The sequence below is a fragment of the Morone saxatilis genome, unplaced genomic scaffold (genome assembly GCF_004916995.1).
Source record: "Morone saxatilis isolate NCDOM2014 unplaced genomic scaffold, NCSU_SB_2.0 Contig1, whole genome shotgun sequence".
NCBI classification, from domain to species: Eukaryota; Metazoa; Chordata; class Actinopteri; family Moronidae; genus Morone; species Morone saxatilis.
This window is the reverse complement of record NW_023339651.1, coordinates 19,439,012-19,464,340: the sequence shown is the minus strand read 5'-3', so window position 1 is coordinate 19,464,340 and position 25,329 is coordinate 19,439,012. Positions and strand designations below refer to the sequence as shown.

Sequence of the window (25,329 nt, the reverse complement as noted above, 5' to 3'; positions counted from 1 at the left end):
TGAAAACATCCTTCTAGTGTCAAACTCTGCACTGACAGCATTCTAACAGCACACTGTAGGGACAGGAAAATAAAAATATTTTTGACTGGAGAGGGACTTTGACAATAAATATGACACTTTGACAATGATGTTTTACTACAAAATGGATGATTTCAGTTGGACATTGAATGCCCCCCTTTCTGTGGCCCTCACCCTTCAGGGAGAGCTAACCATGACCACTGACATGGAGAACCTTCAGAATGCCATTTTCCTGGACATGGTGCCGGACAGTTGGACCAAGCGGGCTTACCCCTCCATGTCCGGCCTGACCCTGTGGTTCACTGACCTGCTGGCCAGAATCAAGGAGCTGGAAGCCTGGTCTGCGGACTTCGTGTTACCCTCTGTAGTGTGGCTGGCTGGCTTCTTCAACCCGCAGTCCTTCCTCACAGCCATCATGCAGGCTATGGCTCGAAGGTAGGCTGCTGTGCATTAGGACATCACAGGCTGAAAAGTGATAGAAACCACTTTGTTTGACACAGTGAATCTCCCTGTGTTTGACAGGAACGAGTGGCCTCTGGACCGCATGTGTCTGCAGTGTGACGTCACCAAAAAGAATCGTGAGGATTTCAGTGTACCGCCTCGTGAAGGGGCCTATGTGCACGGGCTGTACATGGAGGGTGCACGCTGGGACACACAGGTACATGAGTCATTTATTGATTTCTTTGTTGAGCTGGCTGTCACAGAGCTGATTCTGAAGGTCTGGATACAAAATCAAAAAACAAGCATTTAAGAGAGAAATATTCCTTTACACTCTACCTCTGATGATGGATGTTTGACTAATATGAACATAAGGTGAGCTAACCTCAAAATGCATCTTTAAACTGAGTTAAGCAAAGTAACTTGATAATATTTTGCCCCTGGAGGGTCTCAACATTCCCTTTGTGGCTTTAATTTTCTGCTTTGCATCCTGCTTGCGTTCAGCTCTCGGAGCGCAGTGCATTACTCAGCTTCCCAGGGCTCGCTCTATCTACATACATACAGCTACTGTATATGCGCCCAGCTTTCAAGGAGCATCCCTGTAGACTTCTTAATTAGGGAATGTGCAGAGTGTGCACTAGAACACTTAGATCGCCCTTTAGAAGAGCCGCTCCTTTTTTTTTTTCTTCATTAAAGTTGGAGACTCGGGCAAATAGACAGGCGGACAGACGGGCCGGGGCGGCTTCTCCTCACAACTCATCCACTCTCCTTCTCCTCCTCCTGTCCTCCTCTCGGCCCCAAGGCCAGTTCGGTGCCACTGGCTGGGAGGAGCGGAGAGTGAATAGGAGAGAAAGCAGCGCTCCATCTGGACACAGCTCTGTGCAGCAATAAAAGTCAAAGATTTATGATAAACTTACTCATCTATATTAATGAACCTTGCATTTTATTCAGAGGGGCTTCAGACATCAAAGACAGCTAGATTCTGTATGTGATAACACCGACTGTGTGCTGAATAGGTATGATAGAAATGCAGACGTTACACAGCAGGGAGCTTGTGTGTTTATGTGATGGACACGACTTAATGGTGATGAATACTCCAGCTTTGTAATGCATTTTTATTCTCTCAATATGTTGTAAGACTATACAATAAAGACGGATATCTGTTACCGTAGTAACAGTGTATATACAGTGTCGTTAAACAAAATTGTATTAAATCTCAATGAGCCCACATGGCCTGTTTTAACATACCCATCATTTGTATTTACCCAAGTTATTGGTATTTAACGCCTCTTTAAAGTTTTATAGCAAATGCAGCTGCAATTAGGGCTTTGTCCTCAGAGCTTTCCAAAGTCATCAGGATTTACATTCATTCCTGAAAGTCACTGTGCATGCATGGTGAAACTTCTGTTTGTCAGGGGCTAAGTGTAGGAGGATTAATTAATGAGACAGACCACTCTGTTTCAGTGTGTTTATAGAGTGTGTATTTTAAGGCAGGGCAGCTTGACTTCGGCTCAAACTCTGCTGACTTTCACCACTCTTCAAGGGTACCACAATATTGTGTTTTGCAAACTGGAAGTCTTAACATCGCTTGTGCCGGCCAAGATTAGTCAAACATCTATTTTTTTCCCCTACAAAAGAACATTATTAAATGCTGCCTCAATGGCAAGTACGTCTGCGTCTGGGCGAAGTTTCCACTGCACTTCAAAGTAATTTATAACTTCCCCCAGCTCTGTGAAATGTTTCTGTCTGTGGTTGACTGGCTTGTCATCCCCCCACACACCTCCCTCTCTCCCCCCTCTCCCCCTCCTGAACTGTCTTTCAGACTGGCATGATTGTAGATGCCCGACTGAAAGAGCTCACACCGTCTATGCCGGTCATCTTCATCAGGGCCATTCCTGTGGACAAACAGGAGAACAGGAACGTGTACCAGTGTCCTGTCTATAAGACACGCCAGAGGGGGCCCACATACGTATGGACCTTCAACCTCAAGACCAAAGAAAATCCCTCCAAGTGGACTTTAGCTGGAGTGGCCTTACTTCTGCAGATCTAGCAGGAGTCTGTGGTGGTTATGGTGCCAACAGGGTCAAGGGTTCAATTCAGTCCGGACCAAATATTTTCAAGCAAAAAAATGAAATAGTTTAGTCTTCCTCTTACAAATGAAACATTGAGTTCTAAAATGAAATAAAAAAAGAAATAAAACACGTTGCTTAATTCAGGGCAATTAGATTTTTGCTGCAACAACCTACTTAGCTTATGATAGCTGCTGTTAGCTAATGTAAGCAAACTTTAGAGACATTGCTGTGTCACTGGCTGATTACAGGGTGATTAAATTTAACCTATTTAAACCTGCAGAAACCCCGGATTACTACATCAGTTTACTGACTTTTCAATCTCGTAACCCATCGTCTACGGTCCAGCAAAGACTTCCAATAACTTTGTTCGGAATATCTGTTCTGAAAAATATCAGATAGTGAAGGGCACAGCTCAGTGCTACTGTAGTGAGAAGACACTTCAAACTTCATTTTCAATATTTTTGCTGGAATCCTAGGAAATTGAGGGAAATTCACTGTGCCGTATCCTGTAATTACCCCCTGAGGCCACAGTGACCACTGTTGCGAAAGTTACAGTCTCACTTTAAGTAAAATTACAACTCTCTGCATAAAAAAAGCACGTCTGCTTGCCCAAATTTCTGGTGTCGTGTCCAGTGGCAAGAAATCCCTCTCCACCCACCCACAGGACACATCACATTTCAAGAACAAAATCCAAAGTGTCCCAGAAAGGGCACAAACAGAAATGGGGTAGCTACTTTCTGGGTGTTGCAGTTTCATTTTTGTCTCTTTCTTTCTTCCTTTTAAATGCAGCTTTCTGAGCCTTCAGTAGCTAAAGACTGTTAAAATCAGCCATGACTAGTTTGGAGGCTCTGTTCGAACTACTGTATCTAAGTTATAAAAATGCTAATTATCTGTATGTGTTTGAGGAGAAATTCTAGAAATATTGTGTATCTGTGAGTCACTTTATGAGGAGGTGTTACAGAGCTAAAGACGGTTGGGGAATATCACAGAATAAATTTAATATTGGGCGACTTCACACATTTTAGCTCAATCCAAATCTGTAAAACTACCTACACTATGTGCACATTTTCTAATGCCATAATCACGTCTTAGTTGATCATATACAGTATATATTTTTGTATGTATATAAATAACTTTAAATTAATTTCCACTTTCTTCCAGAAAACTCCCAGAATAAAGATGCTTTATCTTGTCATTCCAGATTCTGCATTTGGTTTTATTTGCACATACTCCACAATGTATCCCATTTTAGTGCCAGTATGCAGTCATTCCCCTATCTCTCGTTTCCAGTCACCCAGTCCTGTCTCTTCTTTTCCAAGCCTTTAGACCAACTCTCCCCCCTCTCTCGCCTCCTCCCTGCACTCCACTCCTTTCTTCCTCCCTCCTACCTATTTGAGATTAAACAACCCTCTCCAAAGCAGAAAGTGTGGAGTCTCACAGAGATATCCCTCAACAGCATGTACAGTAGATGCACACGCACACACTACAGTGCAACCCAGCTCTAAAAATCTTTTCCTCCTCTTCTTTCTTCCTTGTGCTCTTGCTGTCTCAGCCCAGGTTCCCCGGTGTCTCCTTTATCTGGTTATTGGAGAGCCTTAACAATGCGCTCAGAGACAGAGAGGTGTGAGGAGGAGGAGCAGATGAGGGGAAGTAGGAGGAGGAAAGCAATGATGCAGAGTGAGGCAATTTATGTAGAACTCCCAAATTACACCTTCAGGTGGCATTTTAAAGTAGATTCTGCCTGTGTACACAAGCACAGTACTCATGCAAGCGTAGTGTGGAGACATAGATTGGCTTGTAGTGCAGCAGCGGTGCTAACTCATCCAATTGACCCTCCGCTAAGCCCCAGCTCACTTAGTTACTGTTGCTATGCCTGTCGAGATTTCCTTTCTAGCCACCTGAAACCTCTGTGGCTGAAAAATGAAAAACTGCAGTTCCTCTAACAGCCACTTGAGGCTGGATACAGAAGTGAGTCAATCTCCATAAGGCCCCATGTTGAAATATCCAACTTCACAGCAGAAACATGTTTACAGCCTGGTACAAAAACAGTTTTGCTCTCTATAGCTACTTTTCCTGTTCATAACAGCTGTACGGGGGTACATTTTTATATAAGTCACCTGTTTAAATTTAAGCCTTAAAGATATATCTAATTCAGTATAATGTATACCATGTTCACCATCTTTTTTTAGCGTGCTAGCATTTGCTAATAGCATTAAACAAAGAATAGCTGAAGCTAATGGGAATTTAATTTGTTTTGCAGGTATAAAAAAGGACAAATTCAAACAAACATCCAATGGGGAACATACTGAACACAATTGTCAACCTCATGGTGGCACTTAAGCAGTCAGGGATATCGTCTGGGGACGATGGATATCTGTGCAATATTACATGACAATCCATCCAATAGATATGTAGATAATGTAACTCTGGTGCTAAGGCTTACTGTAGAAAAACATACTTGGGCAAGCAGACACAGCAGCTTATCGTTGTATTGTACTGTATCTTTCTATCTGTATCTAAGAGAAAAGGCTGTGAGGATGAGTAACTACATGTTGGACAAATGTAACACTGTTTCGGGTAGCACGTTTGGGTGTTACACTTTGAGTGTAAACTTTCCCAAATCTAATGAAGAGCAGGACAGAGCTGCTAATGTGCTAACTCTGACGTAGTAGCATCTCTGCTCCTGGAACACAATAATAAAGTTAACTAAAAATACTTCTCACTGGAAGTAACACTAGGTCACTACTGAGTTTGTCCGACATGCTGATGTTTGCAGCTCATGTAAGAGCTGACAAATATTCTGTTTAATCTGTTCCTTATAATTATGCTTTTGTAATTTTGCAAAGGCTTACTACCTTCCGAACGCCTTCAACACTGGCGTGTATCGTTTAGTTGTGTTCATGGACTGGTGCAGGCTTAGAAGTTGGGCTTCTCTTTGGACCAAAGAGTCCTCCACCCGGCCCTGCAGATCAACCGCTGTCCTGGTGTGACATGAAAAGCCAGATGCACCACAGCACTCCAGAGCAGTTAATGATGGGGCTTTGCAGGCTCACAGCAGCTCCGGACCCCTGGACTCAAAAGGCTAAAAACAGCGTGGCGATTCATATTTCATATTTGTAGGTAATATGAGTGTTCTTGGCATGCTACTGAGGAGAGAATGCTGAAGTCGAAGGGGGGAAAATCTATCAAAGGGTTCATGCTCGGAATGGAAAAGAAGGTACCTTTAATCATTTGCTTGTGTGAGACGTCAGGCGGTTGCTAGGTTACAGGTCAGTGCAGAGAAGCTGCTGATGTGAATGCTATAGAGATTCCTTGGTGTGTATAATATGTAAGCGTGCAGAGTTCTAATTTGAGTAATTGCAGGGCTCAACAATAACTAATAACCATGGAGATGATGCCTCAGATTCCCAACTTTGTTCTCTGACCACATGTGCTATTCACCATGTCATTCTTCACATGTTCTACATGCACATAAACCTGACAGTGATCATCTAACGGGAGGGCAGTGGAGTCAGCCTGTGGTCATTTGGTGGAAGGCAGACTGCTATCACCACTTTCTGTCAGTTATTTCTTCTTTTCAGCCGAGTCTTTGCCGTCACTTCTGTGCTGTTTTTACACTACACTTCCTAGAGATCACTTGTCAGCCAAACAGCGTCCAACATGCCTCCCAAAATTCACATCACACTCCTTCTGAGCGCTGAGAAATGTGCTGTCGTGACAACCAAAGGCGCTGCCAAGACACCTCGCTAGCAGTAATTTTCACAACAGGCGTGTAAAGTGCTGATAAATAGCAAAATGTTGTCTCAGCCTGTAATTCTATCTAAACCATTCTCCTCACTGCTCTGACCCACAAGAGTCGGCAGCGGCAGAATGGCTGGATTAGCCGCTAACAATCCCGGTGCAGTATGGGGGCCTCGTCTCCGTGCTGCCTCTGGCTCCTCGCGTCCCGCCGCAGCCAGCAGAGTCAGCTGCTGTGCAGACCAACTGCGAGAGGAGCAGTTTTTGGCTAGGGCTGGAGACTGGGGTAATTAGCTTTGACAGAGCTGATGAGTTGCTAATTAAATGTTTATCTGAATCTGGCATCTGTCGTAAAACAAATGTCTGTTAGCTGCCTACAATCTGTGGATTATCACAAATAACTGGGGCTGGGTCCTGCATGTGGGGAGATAAGCAGGGAGAGGACGGTGATTCGGGGCTCGTTTTGAGCAGTCAGGCAAAAACTAGTCACAGCAACAGCACCTACTGTGTGCATGTTAGGAGCTTACTGTGACTCATAATGGCAATCGTTATCTCCATCCACATTCAAGCTGGCACTTGTGTACTAACACTGATTTTTTTGTGACTAGTATAGTTGCAGTTATTATTGTGATTCTGATTGAATTTTTAATCTATTAAGATCATTTTGAATTTCTCTAATCAAAGCCAGCTTATAATTAGATTTTAGATTTTAGTTCAGGATCAGTAAAAAGATATCTGTCTCTGAGATTTCTGCCCTTACTGTGGGGGTCTGGATAGAACATGTTGTCTTCTTAGGGATTATTTCTTCTGTAAATAACACATGGTTCCAAAGATGTGTTAACAGCATATAAATCTACTCTCTTACAGACACACCTGTACTTGCAAGAGCCTGCTTACTTGATTCCACATTTGTATCTATTTATTTGGGTTATTTTTTTACTTTTATTGCCTATAAGAGCAGTCGAAGAACATTAGGAAGGTGGGGGGAGAGAGAGGGCGAATGACATGAAGCAAAGGGCCATAGGTTTCTATTTGGTTTTTAACTTTTGTTTTCAGTTTTGTTTTAGTTGTTCAAAAGTGTTTAGTATTAGTTTCAGTATTAGTTTTAGTACTTTTTATTATAAAATGGGAGGTGTTTTTCAGGAGCAAGATAAAAAAAGTTCAGAATAGTTAATACAACACAAACACGTGTTGTTAACATCCCAGTCTCAATAAACATGCACCAGTGCCGCATCATGCTTGTTGTGTTGACAAATGAGACTAAGACTTTTCCTGTATTGTAGTTTTTTGTAGTTAGTTTTGTTTTTATTTTTATTTCAGTCAGATAAAATGATTTTTCAATACTGCAATACTGTTATTGCAACAATACACCGTTGACATTTAATTTTAGTTTAGGAATTTAATGTAATTTTAAGTTTAATTGTATATTCAAATACTGTACATATATTCCATCCGTGTCTTCATTTTAGTCCAGTTATTGAGCAAAGTGCAGTGTGAGTAAAAGCAGTTTTTCCAGCTACTTCCAACTCCTTGAACAGCTTGCTCCTTTGAAGTGAGTAATCTTACTCTAATGTGTAATGTAATTTCTTTTTGTTAAAATGGACTTTATAAAATTCGTATTGAGAAATCGTTTTCACCACCTGAAATGTTGCTGTTGTGTAACCTTTATTTAATCAGGTAATTGAGAGCAAGCTCTCTTTTGCAAGAGAGCTTTAGTGTCCTTTGAAGTTGATTCCATTTTCAAGGTGCAAAGTGCTGAAGGCAGTCTTCCTAAGCTCGGTATTTACTGGTGTTAGAGTTAGTCAGTCTTGGGATCTGTTCTGATGAACAGTTCTAACTTAGAGAGGAGATGTAATGTACAGAGGCCACTTTAGTAGGAGACATTTAGAACCAAAGTTATAGTGTGTAGTCCTCGTGTTGCACCAGTCTACCTTTTTAGTAGGATATTTATCAACTGTAATGAAGCACAGGACACAGCGATAAACAGCAAGTTGTTTTAAGGTTGAATGAGCAGCATGAGATATAAAATCTCTTCACAGTCAAACACATACAGCGTGGTTGATTGCACAACCAAGGTATAGTTACCTTGACCAAATCATCTCAGTGTTGAAGTGCAAGGGCGTCATTTCCACTGGGGATAAGGCCATATAGACATCCCACTCAAAATCCTTGATTTGTTCCCCTTACTCTTAATGTTTAAGGTTGATTTTTGAAAACTGTGCCTGACTGTACAGCAGCCAGAAGGTCTGAGCTGATCAACATGTTGATACACTCATCTGAGTCGCCTTCAGGTATCATCTAGTCTCACGATACCAGACAATCGTAGTGCCCTCCCATTATCTGGAGTAGTTACTTGAACGACAGTGTGAATGGCCGCTAACAAACGTTCACCCCTTTCTTCAAGGACACTCCATACCAGAAACAATGCTCTTCCCCCATTGTCCTCTGTAGTGAAACATACTGGCGATACAGTGAATCACTTGGTAACATGGAGAGAGCTTTTTAAAACATTGTAAATGGATGTACGGAGCAACCTTATATAGTATGACAGTGTTTAGAAGCACATGACTCCTGCATGTCACCACCCCAAAGACTTTAGATTGGTTCTGCAATGCAGATTTTTTTTTGGTTTCCACTCAATTCTAACCATAAAAGCTGAGAGAAAGTCCTCAGTTTCTATTGAGCGAAGAGTTTAGAGGCTGGCTAGTGAGTCTAGGTATCACCACGGTCGCACTGCAATCAGCTTAACAAGCAGTGAGTGGTGCAACGAGTGCTTTGAGGACTTTTTTTTTCTGTGATTCACCTCTCAGGGTCCATACTGAGAGGCTGTGTCTGTCCTGCCTTGTTGGGAGAGCTTATTGGTGTAAGTTAAAGCCTAAGAGGAAGTCCTGCAGACACTTCCACCTCGTGTTTTTTTCAGAAAAACAATATGGATATTTTTAAATTGTAATTGATATTCTCCTAAAGATGGGCAACCTTTTAGCTCACCTGGTGACCCATGTACCAAAGTTGAGTCCTTGCTGCAGTGGCCATGGGTTCAAGTCCAACCTGTGGCCCTTTGCTGCCTGTCTTTCCCTCTCACTCCCCCTTCTCCTGTCTGTCTTGAGCTTTCCTGTCAAAAAATAAATATTCTTTGTACACAGTGCAAATGCATAATTGTCTATCATAAAGTTAGCATTTTACTTTCATTAATATGGAAAGCACAATAACCATTTTGTTACTTGCTTGATTAATTTAAATATATATGGGTATTTCATTGGGGTTTTTATGTAAAATCCTACTCACCAGTGCTGCCTTGACATGCAGCTGTCCAAAACAGCAGCAGCTCTGTCACACTCACGCCTTGGATCTGCACTACTGTATCTTAACTACTTCTGTCTGTGTGGTGCGTCTGGTTGTGCAGCTGATGTCAATTGGCACTACACGATGCAGGGTCAGTGTGTGCTACACTAAAGAGATGGAGTTTTACTGCCAGCCATTTTGAAGTGCAGCAGAAAGAAGTGGTTGAGGAAGAAGTGGCAGACGAGGAAAAAGACGAGCTTGGAAGGTCTCGTTCAAGAAACAAAGAACTGATGAACATTGAACTAGCTACACAGTCTGCTGGTTATGCTCAATCGATGATGTGTGGCGGTCAGGCCACTTTACCTTCTTTTGACTTTTGGAAAGGTATCCTTAGCTACATAAAATTTTCCAACACCAGAAAACTTTTGGCACCTTTTTGCAGGCCAGAAGCCAGAAAATCCAGTAAGTTTGTTTGTCTGCACTACATCCTCAGAATGTCACTGGAAATGTTTCTGAGGATTCAAACTGGATGATTTCTTTATTTATTCATCATCCAGACATGATTGTGACATGTGACAGCGCTCACTGACAGCACCACCAGGACTGCAGAAATAAGGGACAAATGGAGAAGTACAGAGAGCGCAAACTAAATTTTTAACCAACAAATAAGCCCTCTGGCCCCGGATCATGTTTGCAATAAAAGTGGAAGAGACAGGTAATGAAATACATTGCTGAAGAAACGTGTGCCATATGAGATGTGGAAAGACAGTTTGAACGCTGCTGATTATTTTATGGAAAGCCCTGTTCTTGGCCAGTCTCCTCGTCTTCCCTCAGCTTGAGTTGCAGTGCTTGTCTCAGGCTATCGTAGCCATCTTACCTCTCCCGCCTCAGCTGCTCTCCCATCCATAGATTCTTTTTGATTGCAGATTCATATTTTCATTTAAATGCTGATGGGCTGGAGGATCAGTGTAAATTGGAAAGCCAAACTCATTATTCCGCTTTTTTTCTTGTTTGTGGAGGAGTGCAATTGCAGGCACTGTTGTTTGCTGTGAGAATTGTCGTTCGCACCCACGGATTGCAATGAATTTAAAAAAGGGCGCTGACCAACATTAAAGTCAACCATATTAATTCAGATGTCAAATTGAAGTACTGCCCCCAGGCAACACTGGTGCATATATATATAACATAACATATATCATGGTGACACTGTCAGTTAAAGATGTGGATCTGACTGTGACATAACGTCAGATAAGGTGAGACCCCCACCTCTGTAAAAGCAAACTGTTAGAGTTTGCAGATTGAAGTTGTAATTACACAAACATTTTTCTGAGGCCGAGCTGCTCTGGAGGCAGAATTAATCTCATTGGCTGCGTTACACCTCAGCGGGCTGGGACAAAACGGATGTTTACACACTGCAAGCTCGGTAACTGGAGGTTAGAAAGAAGAAATTGAATTTAAACAATTCTAGAAAAAGAAAAATGACAGCATTGGTTGCTTGTTCAGAATGCTATAAACAGCCTATTTTATGTTCAGCTCCAAAGTAGAAAGTACTTATATATAAAAATACTTTTCCGGTCAAAAGGCTCAAGTCCATGTGAAGTCACAAGCCATTGGTGTTCAACTCCAAGTCTTTTTGAATTTTGTCAACTCTATAGTCATCTCGTCATCTAAGTTGTGACATATGTCCACACCTCTAATAAACACATACATGAACATGAACAACACCAACAATATAGCAAAATAACTAACTTTGACTTGACTGTCATGAGTTGACTTTAAGAAATATTATTGTATACCTAGAGCTCACAGTTGTAATGTGGTGTACCAATTTTTTTAAAACAAACACACAACACAGACATCTCTCAAGGAACAATGTTGAATGTTTAGAAAAATATGGATGGTTTATTTGACCCTACTGTAACAAGCATTATAATCCATTTCCATGATGTTCAAATCCTCTGATGTCAATGGAACACAGTCTACATCCAAATATGAACACTTGTATATCTGTTATCAACAACACATTCATTCATTTCTTGTCCTACAAACAGTTTTGCAAAGACACACACAGTATAGTATTAATTGATCCTGTCAAATACTTGGTTAAGTGGGTTTCTATTCTGAACTCACGAAACAGTGATGCTTTATAGTTGTTTTTTTAAGAATCTATTGAAAACAGACAGTCTAATGTAAAGTCCATCCAGTACAGACTTGTCCATAATACTGTTTCTAAAATAGCTTATTTACAATCATCTACTGGAAGCAAAAAAAACCTGCCATTGCTTTAAGAACAAAACAAGCTAGCCATCACTATTCAAACTCAAAAACGAAATAAAAAACAGAACAGAATTTTTTTTATTGATTGTGCTTTGTAACCCACAAAACCACTTCGTTGTTAGAAATGGAACATCTGTCAGAGGCACCAAATAGAAGTGCTAATAACATCCATTTCAATTTCTCTCATTGAGATTCTCTAGAGCTATGAGTAGGACAGGGAGTACAAATGGTTGTTTTTTATTCATTTATTTATATATTTATAAAGTTATTACAGGCTCATCCTAGTTCATCACTTGTGGTGGTGTTGTGTTGCACAACAGAAGTCACGGAGGAGTCGGTCTATGTGTTTAACCATGCAAAGCCCTTTAAGATTCGCCAGAAAAGGTCACAGAATAGATTTGTTGGACAAAGGGGGCAGATAAAGGCTTAAACAGACACAATCAGTGTTTTCTCACTAAAACATACACAGAATGAGGCCATACCCTGTGGATGAATGGGGTAATCAAGACAGTGGAAATAATAGTAGGCAAGTTAGCTGGATAATACCACAGCTCCCCTATCCACAACCCTCTCTGGCTTCAGATCTAGTTGGGCCTGTGTATGCAGTGTACAGTGTAGCTCGGTTTTCCGGTCTCTCACAGTAAGCTAGTGGATGTTCTTGGTCCTGGAATCTCTGACTTTGCAGGAACCTTAGTCAAAGAAAATGAAATTGCCACCATCCTACTCTAAAAGAAGGCCAGTGTACCCACATACCTCAATCAACCCCACCCCTAGCACACAGCAGTGCTTCTTCCTGTGCAGTTCAGGTAGTCCCGGCTGCCGTTACACAGTCACCTCAGTCTTGCTGCCTGTGCGGTAGTGCTGTGGCTGTTGTTGCTGCTGCTGGTGGTGCTGTGGGACGTAGTGGAGCTGTTCCACAGTATGAGTCCGTCTGGAGGCAAACGCCTGCCTCTTAGATGCTGTCTGGTTCATGGATAAAGTGTTGGAGTGCCCGGGGCCTCCTGCTCCCGCTCCCGCTCCCGGCGGCCCGCCACCGCCATTGTTAGAGGCACTGGGATGGGAGTGCATTTTGGTCATCTTGTAGCGATCCATAAGAGGGGTTGTTGGTATGAACACGTCTGTGTGCGAGATGGCGCGCGACATTGACATGTCACTGCCACGAAACCCGCCAGAGATGCTGCCGACCATGCCGCGCTTTAGCGACATCATCAGCTTATCTGGCGAGAGCAGGGGATCCTGGGATAGGAGGCGGTCTTGTGAGTACAGGCGATCTTGTGAATAGAGGCGGTCTTGAGAATAGTGGCGGTCTTTTGAGTAGAGGTGCTCCTGGGACAGGAGTCGGTCCTTAGAGTAGATGCGGTCCTTGGTGTACAGGCGATCTTGGGAAGTATGGCGGTCCTGTGGAAGAAGACGCTCCTGGGATCGAAGGCGTTCGGCGGACAGAAGCTGTTCGTCTGAGAGGATCCTGCCTCCGTATGGCGACATACCATTAGATGACATGCTGTACTCCTGCTGTGGGGCCCTCTGCGGGGACAGGACGCGGTCCTGGGACATGGCCCTCTGGACCCGACGGGGCCTCTGCCTTTGCTGAGATGGCTGCTGTGAAGCCTGCGACTGGGGAGGGGCCTGGGAGATGGAGGACTGCGGGGGCTGGCTCTGGAGCTGCTGCGGCTGCTGCTCCCGGTGCTGTTGAGCAAAAAATGAATGAGGTGAGTTTATTCACAAGCTGAGGTAAAAGGATCCACCACCCACCACTGCTGAAGGAAGGTATAGCCTCTGACTAATTCAAATCTGGAGACTAAATAATAGCGCTCTTGCTTTGCCTCAGAGATACATAAAAAGCAAAGAACATGACCTTGTTTAGACGCCTGCACACTTAAACCAAGCACTTGTGTACCCACCTGGTCTTGACTGATTTTGAGAACATGCAATGGAAGAGTGCCTCTTGCTGCCAGGTCAGGCAGGTGGCGCTTACGAGTATAGTAGTCTTCCACTTCTTTATCTGCTGCTGAGGAGACAGGAATACAAAAAAACAAACAGAAGCAAGAGGTGAGTGGAGATTCATGGAGTGAAAGAGAGAGACGCGAGAAACACGGGTAGGTGTTAGAATGCAAGGGGAGAAATCGGATAAAGTGGGATTGGAGCACATTGCACACAATGCAGAGAAGAGTGTTGGCGGGCCCATCTGTGCTTCACCTTTCCGAGCTCATGGAGGAGAATAGAAAATAGAGAGAGACAGAGCAATCGCAGTCAGACTGTATTACATGCTAGGCACAGAGCATCCACACATCCAGGCTTCATCTGGGATTCTACAGGCAGTTCTGGCTGTGGGGGCAAACTTTTCAAAGGTCATGTGAAAGTCTATAAACAAACATCGTCATGTCACACAGATATGGAAGGGAAGCACGCAGGCACCTCATATATACATGCTGGAAAGCTAATTGTATTATTGCACTATTGCATCACTTCACATTGAGAATTGCAAGTGTTTTAATGTCCTTGGGTGGATGTTTCATCCTTATTCATGTGTACAAACAACTACAACATGCATTTAGAAGCAGATCAGAAAGACAAAAATACATTTCCAGAGACAGTAGAGTGTAGGAGTGAATGTAGCACCAACTTCATGCCACACAACACAAACCCATGCATAAAGACTTGTTTTTGAGTACATAAACACACGCATAATGACGCACATTTACAAAAACTGTCAGACAAAATGCAGCATAAATGGAAACATTTATAAGTCCATTCTTACGAAGATGCTAATTCTTCACTCCTTATGAACACCAGCATGAATGTTTAACCATCATTCTAAATCAGAGGTGACCACTCATGTCATTTATATGGTGGGAATAAATTATGGAGAGCAGACCTCTCCACCTTATTGAGAATTCGTAGATGACTTTGAGTCTGAGCCTGTCTTTTTCAATAATGGCTGCAGCAGTGTTCACACCACCTGTCAAGATTACACTCAGCCAAAATCCCCTTCAGCAGCGAGCCACGGGTGCTTGCTGCAAATCGATTCATTATGAGAGATAATAAAAACAAGATGTTCCTTTCTCAAGCATAATAGTCTTCAAGATCTGGGCAGGGCATTGCAAACTCATCAACCATATTACCATAGAGTGAATGAATAACTCATGATGTATACTGTCCTGCACTGCAATGGGCTAAATGCTTTTCTTTGGTTTGATACCAATTTGCATTAATAAGCAGTAGCATTCTTCTCTTTTATTATCCCGACAATGAAAACGCTGCTCTATCTTCCCTCCAGCACAATCCAACATGATCTATCAGCGCACAGACACTAGTTGAGCAACAAAAAGAAACTGCAGAGCCTTTTGGCTATTTACTGCAACAAATAATTTGCTTTGGAAGCAGAAAGAAAGTTGGGAAGACTGAAGGACACTGCCTAAGGATATCTTTCCATTTTAACAACGTCTTTTTTGTGGGCTGCAATCTTTGACAATTGAATTCATTTGGTTTTGTTTTACCGCCCATCAAAACCTATTACGTTAATTCTCATATTCATCAAGCAAAAGGACGGTAATGTTTTTGTTTTTTCTACCAACACAACCGAGGACCAGTAAATAGCACTGCATCCTGCAAACCCGTTTTGCCATTTAGTTTGAAATGGTGCCTGGCAGCTACGAATTTGGAGCCAGTGTGGAGTGAGCCCTGACGGGATGAGTTGTAGATCGTCATCCTTCACTTTGACTGCAAGCCAGCAGTGAAGTGGGGCAGTCATGATGAAATTACACAAGCCTTAAGGAATATTTGCGTTCCACTCAGAGAATATCATGAGATGAGACCTCATTACGCAGCAGAAATCCAGCGTAGCACCACTAAATCAATACCGAGCCGGGCCAGGCATAAGAAGCCGCTTAATATACTTATACGCTCCGAGAGAAATAGTGGCTGCAGCCTTTAAGTGGAGACAAGGGAAGCATGGAATTTCAATGACTCATAGTTTCTTGAGATGACTAGGCTGATTTCATGAAGGATCAGAGTTGAGAAATGGGTATTTACTGATTCTGATTCAAGGCCATCTCATCCACTGAAATGTTTACTCAATGGGGAGTTGCAAATCTCCCTCGAAAAATGAGTACTTTTTCTCGACAGCTTGATGTCCTCAGTATAGCAAGCAAATCATTTTCACAGCTGAAACACTTCGGAGCCACTCAGTAAGTCCCAGTCAGGAGTCAGGGAAGCACACGTAATGCAGTATTTTTTTCATGCAGGGCATCAGGGCAGGGAGCCTACTCTTGCATTAGTGCAGTGAACTTGGACCTACTGAGTTTCTTGAGGGACGAGAATCGGCTGAGGTCGGCTTTGACGGCCGCCTCATAGGAGGGCGGCAGGTGTGACAGGCTCTGGAAGGAGCGTGAGAAAGACAGGTCGTAGGGCTCCGTCTGCGAGGTCAGGATGCCGCTTATCCGATTGTTTTCTGGAGACACATACATACATATACAGACACAGAAAAGGGAAGAGAGAAAAATGGGAAGGCTGGCTTCTCCTATCCCCCTCCCCCCCCAAAAAAAGCTAGCCAGGATCATCATGGAAGAGCACCTGCTGAGGTAGAGAAGGGAAGAAGCTGGAAAGCAGGCTGGAGTTTTAGTTTTACAAATATTTCCTGGAGGCAGAGGTGCTCTGAAATGATCTCATTGGTCTAAAGTAAAAATCCCCGGTTGGATATGTGGAAGCACAGTTTATATTTTATATTACATTTAAAATATTACAAAATATAGACACCAGAATCTCTTCAGACCTCTTTTAGAGACATTAAATAATTCATTGTTGTTTTCGAGGGGTATAGCTACCATTGAGGACAAAGAACAGAAATTAAAAATGTTGCGCATTATTACACTGTCAAATTAAAGCTTTCTGAGGTCACATTTCTATTTCTGGTTAGTTTTATGAAAAGATCGATATTAACGTTACATACTTGACGGAAAGTACATTTCATAAGTTAACTTGCGTACGTAAAATACAGCAGCATTGCCTTTCCTGGGTGAAAGTCCTGTCTTTCTTTGACCCATCTGCCCTGTCCCGCTCCCTTTTCAGACGTTGGCGCTCTTAATACTGCACCTTTATACGCACGTGGACTTTTCACATCTAGGCGAGGCAAAACGTGACTATTAGTTATATAATATATTTTATATATTTACATGAAAGTTTAATTCAGAGATACGGATTCTTGATATAAACGGACATAAATATCATTTAGCTTACAGCTAATTTAAGCGCTGTCACTTTTTCATTGTATGAGCACAACAGTCCATTACTTACATACTCCAGCAGTGAGTGTTATTAAAATGCACTTTGATCTATTACATGCCCTGTTGCTTCATCAGTGAACTAGACTAAATGGAGAAAACTAGCAAGCTGAACGGCTGAATGGATAATCACGACATGTAACCTAATCTGAAAACTAATGTGAGGCAACATTTTGGATTCAGCCCCATATGTGGAAAGAAATTGGATCAAGGTGTGGCTGCTTTTAAATCACAACTGCCTGATATTAATGTTACCTTGTCAGCCAAGTGAGGGAGCAGAGAGACATAGATAAACAAGATAGTTAATTCTGCAATGTATTTTAGGATGGGCTGCATTCCACTTTATTCAAATGAATTACATATTAGACTGAATTAGATTTTTTGAACCACTGACAGCCATAGTTCAAATAATCCGTCATTTTAAGCAGCAAAAGAGATCAGTGCTCAATAAACATGAGAAGCCTGCTATCTGAATGTGTTGTACTCTGTATTTTACTGATAAACCGAAAAAGGAGAACTAAAGACTCAGTAAGAGAGGTTTGTTAGTGGGGAACAGTATCTAAAATGGAGCTGACTATCAGAATCTAACCCTAGAGTCAAATTCTTCAATTTGACTGTTTTTAGACCATAAAACTAAATTAAAAAGGATATTTGTATATCCCCACTAGAATTATATTCTGGCATTGTGGAAACAGCTTGAAACAGCATTCAGACAATTTATGCAGGTAGATACAATATACAAATGTATTTAAAAGTAAAATGTGCTGTAAGCAATATTTCTTTTTTTAAACTAATTTCTAAATAGCTCCACATCCTGACAGCAATCACTGATATAGAGTGTTCAGTATCATGGGTCTCCCAGTCCCTACTTTCTACAGTACAGAGAATACATTTTCTGGTATCCTGTTCCCACTTTATCCAATCAGGAAAGAGAACTCTGTGGTGACGAGGGGAGGAGGGAGACTGCTACCTGCAAGGATGGACATGCTTTCCTTTAAAGGTCCAGTGTGTAACATTTAGGGTTATCTATTAAGAAATGGAATATAATATTCAAAGATTTGTTTTCATTTATGTATAATTGCCAGAAAGTCTGCGTATTTGTTACCTTGGAATAATTCTGCAACTTCACCGCTAGATGCCACTAAATCCTACACACTGGTCCTTTAATTTACATCAGGTATGTAACATAACTTATGATCTTTTCATGAACCAAACCAAGTAGTTTTGTTGCCTAAACCTAACCGAACTGTGACCTCAGCAAGCTTTACTTTTAAAGTACCAGGATAACTGGACGTTGCATATTTATTATTGCTTAGTTGACCGGGGAATGAGAACGTGTTGAAACCGTGGCCACGGTGGACTGGTGTGTGTATTACATGCTTTGGCGTGATACTGGGTTGTGTATTTGAAGCAATTAACTCATGAGGTATGCGTGCGAAACTAAATAGGATAAAATGCTACTGAACCCTAAACCTAACTGACTCTTAAAGAATAATGGTCCCCATGTCAAACCGTCATGTTTCTACAGAAACTCAAATGGGACAAACAAATACTGGCTCTAGATAGGCTGTTTGTATTTTTCGCATGTTTTATGGTCACTGTAGTTTCTCCTTGGTTGGAAAGGTAGAGTGAAACAAGTGAGCTGCAATCTGCAACTATCTCTCTAGATGCCACTAAATCCTATGCACTGGAGCTTTAAGTGAATATATATCTTATAAGTCTTTTTGGCTAATCCAAAGTACTTTTTTAAGCTCATTAAGCTCAGTATTTGTAGAATCCTGGCTACATCCCTGGTTGCTGGCTTCATATACAGTCTAAGGTTAGTATCACTTAGTAAGCACTAGGTCTCTTAGTCTCTTTCCTTTTGCCTTTTAAGTTTGACATCACTTATTCAAGGAAACAGTTCATTTGCTTTATGTTAACTCAGCCAATGGGTTGAATGTGTCAGTCTTTGAGAAATGGTTGCATATCTAAAACTCCAACTTGCTGGTGGCAGTGATGGGGGGGTGGGGGTAAAGGCGGTCACACCAGGCACTCAGTGAGCATGTGGTGCGGGACTGACTTGACAGGTGACTTGGTGGTTTGACGGAAGAAAACAGCGGTCCAAAAAAGAAAGGAAAAAAAAAACGAGACAACACACCAAACAACAGATGTGTGCTGGAGAGTGACCCTGCTCGTGACAGTGCTGTGATGTGATCTGGGACGGGGCAGGGACCGGTGCCTGGCTGTCGTTGATGTGACGTGATATGATGCCAGGAAGACGCATGGTGGGGGCAACTGGACTGAAGCCCTCTTTTATTCTCGCTCTCATCGTCTTTCTCTTTATCTCTCTTTCTCACACATGCACGCACACAAACATCCGCAGTCTGTCCCATTCACTGCCATGTTCCTTGCTCTGTCAATCTTATCTGTCCTACCATGCTGCCACCCACTTTCCTTAGCTCCTTAATTCTTTCTTGTCCATTCAGTGTTCCCCTCTCTCTCATTTTCTTTCTCGCTCCTGCTCTATCTCGCTTTCCCCAGTGGGGCTGTGAGTCTGTCACGCAGTGCAGAGCAGCGGGCATGGGTGCGGCTCCAGACCAGCCTCAAATGGATAGATAAAAATAGGGCTTTAGTAACTGCTGCAGATGGAGAGAAGGAGAGGAAAAAGAAGAGATGCACATAAGAGAATCTAAAAGGGAAAAAAGAAGAGTGAAATACAAGAAGGACAGAAAATAGAAGGGTGAAAAAAGGAGGGAAGCTTAGGACGGAGGGATGGCTGCAGGGCCGGGCAACAGCAGGGGGTCCTGGGAGCTGCAGGGAGGGGGTTCGAAGGATGTGAACAATCTGTGAGTGGACTGTCTGCCACACTGCATCAATAAGGGGAGAATCGACTCAGACTGTGGCATGCTGTTAGCTATCTCAATTGCAAACACACTTCACTGCTTCATCACGATGGACAGTACACCACACAGACCTGGCTCAAATAGTCTTTGCAAATCTTAAAAAGACAAGTCTAGTGATATTTTATATTTTTCTTATTGCCAACAAATCCAGTATGAAGACCAAAACCAATAATTAATTGTTCCTAACATGTACTGCATCTCTAGCCAAAGCCTATACTGGGCACTGGGTGTTCCTTCATTCAGATAAACACTGGCACTGTAGTATCTTTCAGGTCAATCTCACATATCCTGATCATCAGACTGATTTTGCTTTACTTTATTTTTTCTGCCTGACACTTCTGTTCATGTTAGCCAATTTGTTGTTGAAAGGGGGTTTATTTTGCTTTTTTTGGCCCTAACTTATCAGTAGCTCTGGACATATGACATGCTGACCCCATTTGGGGCCCACAGAGCATGGGCAGTATGCATTCATCTGAGTAATGTTACAGCAGGAATTGGTTTTTGGCTTAATGAGCTACTGAGCAGCTTTCATAGGAATGAACTGAGCCCCGTCTCCAACGCTGTAACCAGATGTTATTATACATACATTGTCCTGGTGCCATTAATCTATGGCTGACAATAGCCCCAACAAATGCACAATTTCCATCTGTTTGAGGCTTGCTAAAACTACAGTGCCCAGCTGTTTTAGTTAATTATTTAAAAAAAAATTGCATTTGTGACCCCTTTTCAAAGATTTATATCTTTATTGGGACCAATAGGGTTGGAGCTGAGAGCCACAAACAGTTGGCTTTTGTTGATAGTAAGAAAAATACAGAATAACACAAATGACACTTTATTGCATGCTTGCTCCTGTACATTAGCATTCACATGAATTGATTTTCATGGGTAAAAAGGATTCCGGGACCTTTATGGCCCACATGACAAACCACAGATTTTTCTTGTTGAAGCAGCTAGGTTCAAACAAAGATCAAGAACTGTTAGCAAATGCTAGTTAAATCAGGTCTGAAAAAACACGAGTTTAAGTGGGAGGAGGACGACACAAACGTAGGGGTTGGTGTGCGGTGTATGAGTTCACAGATTTGTGCCGGAATGTGATGAATGAGTTTTTAACACTACATAAACGTATGTATGCATGACTTACCACGCCTCAATGATCGGTGAGCTACCAAACCCAAGTGAAAAACAAATATTTCAGAAACATGTTGATGGTGAGAAAACAGAACCTACAAAGACCTGCTCCATGTTCAGCATGACTAGTACAGAACCCCCCCCACCCCCTAACCCGTCAAAAAAGAATTCAAATCAAATCAGATTCTACTTCCTGAGGCATGTGATGTACACTTGTGTGTAGGATTGTGCATTTTCTGCTTGTGATTTGCAGCTGTATCTCCTGGTTGTTTCAGTCACAGGCTGCTGCTGGGGGCGGGGGGCAGCGGGTTTTATCTAGAACTACACTGCATGCTGAAATTTGAAGCCTTTCAGGGGGCCTGTGATCAAAGTCTCTGTGTTAGATGTGTTGTTGAAATGGATTTTTCATGTTTACCATAGATCTCCAAGGCATTTGTCCATAGTTGCAGTTTTCTTATCCGTGTGTGTGTTTGTGTGTGTGTGTTTGTGTGTGTGTTTCAGTATATATGTGTGAAATGGGACCACATGGTCAATTATGTCCATAAAGAATAACCCCATGCTGAAGAGCGAGCATTTTTTTTATATTTGTGTTTGGAACAAACAGAATATAAATCAAATGGTAAGATCAGAGTGATTTGATAAATACAGAAGGCAGTGAATATTCAGCTTATGGCCTCCTTTCTTTCCTTTTACGTCTGCTGTCTTTCCTCTCTCCAGCCTCCACCTTGCATCCTTATGCAACCCGCTACCCTTCCTCGACAGAACATTAAGTTGATCCTCAGCCAATTGTGTTCCCTTTAAAAAAGACATGGACAGCGAGCACTGCCTGATCTCGCTCACAGAAAAATGTTCATGACTATGGGATGTGACACTTTTGTGATTCAATCTCCAACAAAAAAGCCTCATTTTCAATAACAGAATGGATTCACGGTGGGGCGAATTGAAAGGAGGACCATGTCAAGGGGTTTTTCACACATCCATGTCAAGCACCATATGCCAGTTAATGCCCAGGTCCAGGCTTCATCTCAAACACTCAACTGAGCTGTGAATTCTCCTGAATATTCCCCCTGTCCCGCTAGTTTGTCTTACCATTCTTAGGTGTGCGTGTAGGGCTACCTAGAGCCACATGGTTATAGTTGTGCTGATGGGTACCTGCAATGACAAAAGCAATGAAAGATCTGTTCAGTGTCCATGAGGAAGCTCAAATACAAACTGTTAGCAGGGTGAGGGTGACAATTAAAGAGATAATTCACCAAAATGCTGTTAAAGTTGACTTTTGGTGGATTTTTGAGATGAGATTGAGCAAAATACAGATTTATGTAAAGAAATGTGAGTGTTTTAAATGGACTTTTATAGTGTACACAAGTCACAATGCCACATCAACACCCTACAGTTGCTGGCAAACTTATTTACTGGGTAAAATATCTCTTTAATTTCCTCAAATTAAGGCAATGGACATAAAAAGATGAGAGATAGTGGAATGAGTGACACAACGTCCTCTGTAACCTCAGCGTCGTCCTGCAAAACATGTTTACATCAAACAGAATCCAAAAAATAGCTACAGTAGAACCCTCAGAGAAAAAAAACAAACAAAATAAAACAAGGCTGTATACAATATTTATCACATCCTGTCCTGGAACACGCAGGCCCTCATATTCTTTGGAAATTGCATTATTTAGGAGTAAATACACAGAGACTGCATTAATCTATGCATTCATCATGTCATTTTTTTTTCTACAGCGGCCAATAATTCAATGCAGGAAACCACAAGCAAACACACAAAAAACAAGCAAATACAGTTCTTTATCACCTTGACAACACATACATTGCATTTAAAAACGAATGCCTCACATTAATAAAACTCAAGCAAAGAATCACATCTACCAAAAAGAGCGGCATACAGACACACATTTCAAATCCAGCTGCACAGTGGGTAGTATTAGCATCACATGTATACACTCTTACAAACAGCGAAAATGCACGTCCTCTCCTGACCCCCAACAAACCTGCACCTCAGCTCGCACCCATGACCCACCATTTCTTTTTCTTGCTTGCCGTGTGTGTGTGTGTGTGTGTGCGCACATGTGTAGGACCTAAGCACCGCCCCTGGTCAACCACCCAGATGAGAGCACAAAGAAGCTAGAGCAACCATAAAATATATTTTATGGATCTGCATGATTCACGTGGGTCACATTTTCATGTTGGACAAGCTGCTATTCCATCCCAGATTGCTTCTTTCTTACATATCTGTTATCATTTATGCAGTGATGTGATGTTAGTCACGGCATACCATTCATTTTTATTACGACAGGTTCGTGCCTGCCCCCACAAGTAATTCAGTTCATTTTGTGTGTGAAAAATAATTAGTGTATCCACCCTGTGAGTTTCATGAAAAGTGGGTTAGTAGTTTTGTCCATAATCCTGCTGACAAACATACAAACGGCACAGAAAATATAAACTCATACACATAATAACCATAATAAGCCTTAACCACCAAGCTAAGTGAGTGGATGTTTCCTATTGAAATGCAGCTTTATGTACTAAAGCCTGTATGTTCCTGTTTGTTGTATGCTCTTTATCAGAACCAGAGCCAGACATTTCCTAGTGCAGTACATGTAGTGCTAGCCTTTTAGTTCCAGTAATTGTGCAATAAGAATGCTAAAACTAAAACTGAACATTTGAAGTAGTAGTTGGACAAAATAATCTTAAAAGCCACTGCAGTTAAGTTGTATGTTTTTCTGGAGCTTTCAACCACATTGTCATAATTAGCTAGATTGGTAATTATGATCTGATATGATCTGTTAACACGGTTCACCCGTTCTGTACTTCGGTCACTTGATGACAACTGATCCGAGCAGACTCTTTGCGACCTTGAGTTAAGGTTTTTCACTTTTCAACATTACTGAGAAGCTCAATCATAGCATTTTGGGTGGGTGCCTTGGGTTCCCTGTTTGTGCGTGTGGTCTAATCAGCAGTAACAGTCTTTGGTTTTTGTCATCTAGGAAAGCAGAGCCATTTTAATTTTCAACTCAGAGAATAAACAACAGCTTCACCCAATCATCTATCCATCCTACTGTGCAGGAGTGTTTGCGGCTGACAGGGAATGTGATGCAGTGGTACAGTGCTCGGCTGGGCACCGCAGTGTGGAGGTGCTTTAGTTGAAAGATGGGACCTTTACTGAGCCCATTGTACTGAGAAAGTTGATGAATGACAGCTATTCTCAGCAGTGTGTAGGACCATGTGCGCATGTGCGTATGTGTGAGTATGGGTTTGTATGTTTGTATGTGAGGAGGAGGCAGCGATAGATGGAAACCCCGTCGTGGAGTGTTGCCGTTGCGACACGTTCATTTGCTGTCTGCTGCTGTGCCTGTTTAAAAATGCATTAGAGCCAACTGCTAAAACGTCCATTTACATCTGTCACACAAGTGAAGGAGGAGAGGGAGACCCGGCGCTCTCACATCATGGGTTTCAATATTTGCTCGAGCTATGGAGATAGATGGGATGTGTCTTCTGTGTGTTCCTTCACTGGCTTAGAGTGATTTTCACAGAAGAGATGATTCAAGGGGGGAAAGTCATACTCATCTGACTGTGTCTCCTGAATATATTGAATTAACAGCACGGTCATATAAATATATGTCTTATATGTCTATATGTCTTGTTTAGTTACTATCTGTTGTGTAACAAGAGTAGGGAGTGTTAGAACAGTTAGAAAGTGTTGCATATAATGTTTCCAACAGAAAGAAATTATTGCTAAAAGTGCTGAAAGGTTACCCTGTTCATACAATAGATAGTCAGTGGATGTATGGTAATTTTGTGAATTTTTATAAGTTGTGAAGGTCATTACTTATTTAACAACTCTGCCATGTCCAACTCTGCCATGTCTGTATATCTTCTAAAGTACAAATCCTTGCACATTTTTTTCACTATTATTGATTAATTAATTAATCTATGAAAACTACAAACTCTTGGTCCACTCTCTGAAACCATATTTCTCATTTCCATATGTGTAAAACTGGTTCTTCGTCTGAAATAAAAGTGGCAGTTTTTCCCAGACTTCTTAGGACTAGTTTTAAAACATGTCACTATCATTTCTGATACAGTACATCCAGCCCGGTTTCCTAGAAATTATTTTTTATTTACAACTAATTTACCGAATTACATTTTCTATTAACATTAGGGGTGTAACAAAAACCGATTTGAATCAGAAAATCG

The 25,329-nt window shown here is 41.9% G+C and overlaps 2 protein-coding genes across 6 annotated transcripts in view; one reads left to right on the top strand and one right to left on the bottom strand.

The window, feature by feature from the left end:
* The window catches only part of dnah9 (dynein, axonemal, heavy chain 9), a 133,749-nt gene extending 130,077 nt beyond the window's left edge, over nucleotides 1-3,672 (top strand). The window contains 3 exon segments of the mRNA XM_035670173.1: nucleotides 94-453; nucleotides 541-676; nucleotides 2,279-3,672. Of these exon segments, the coding sequence (XP_035526066.1) occupies nucleotides 94-453; nucleotides 541-676; nucleotides 2,279-2,506 (724 nt within the window). The 3' untranslated portion in view covers nucleotides 2,507-3,672.
* A 7,782-nt stretch (nucleotides 3,673-11,454) lies between these two features.
* The window catches only part of LOC118331771 (protein shisa-6-like), a 61,728-nt gene continuing 47,853 nt past the window's right edge, over nucleotides 11,455-25,329 (bottom strand). For 2 of the 5 annotated variants that reach the window (XM_035666865.1, XM_035666879.1), the window contains 5 exons: nucleotides 16,123-16,275; nucleotides 13,727-13,830; nucleotides 13,238-13,421; nucleotides 13,027-13,078; nucleotides 11,455-12,978 (listed from right to left, as the gene is read on the bottom strand). In XM_035666865.1, coding sequence (XP_035522758.1) covers nucleotides 12,648-12,978; nucleotides 13,027-13,078; nucleotides 13,238-13,421; nucleotides 13,727-13,830; nucleotides 16,123-16,275 — 824 coding nt within the window. In that variant the 3' untranslated portion in view covers nucleotides 11,455-12,647. Of the gene's footprint in view, nucleotides 13,512-13,726; nucleotides 13,831-16,122; nucleotides 16,276-21,130; nucleotides 21,152-22,206; nucleotides 22,270-25,329 lie in introns of all 5 variants that reach the window. The other 3 variants (XM_035666859.1, XM_035666871.1, XM_035666851.1) reach the window with 3 other exon arrangements.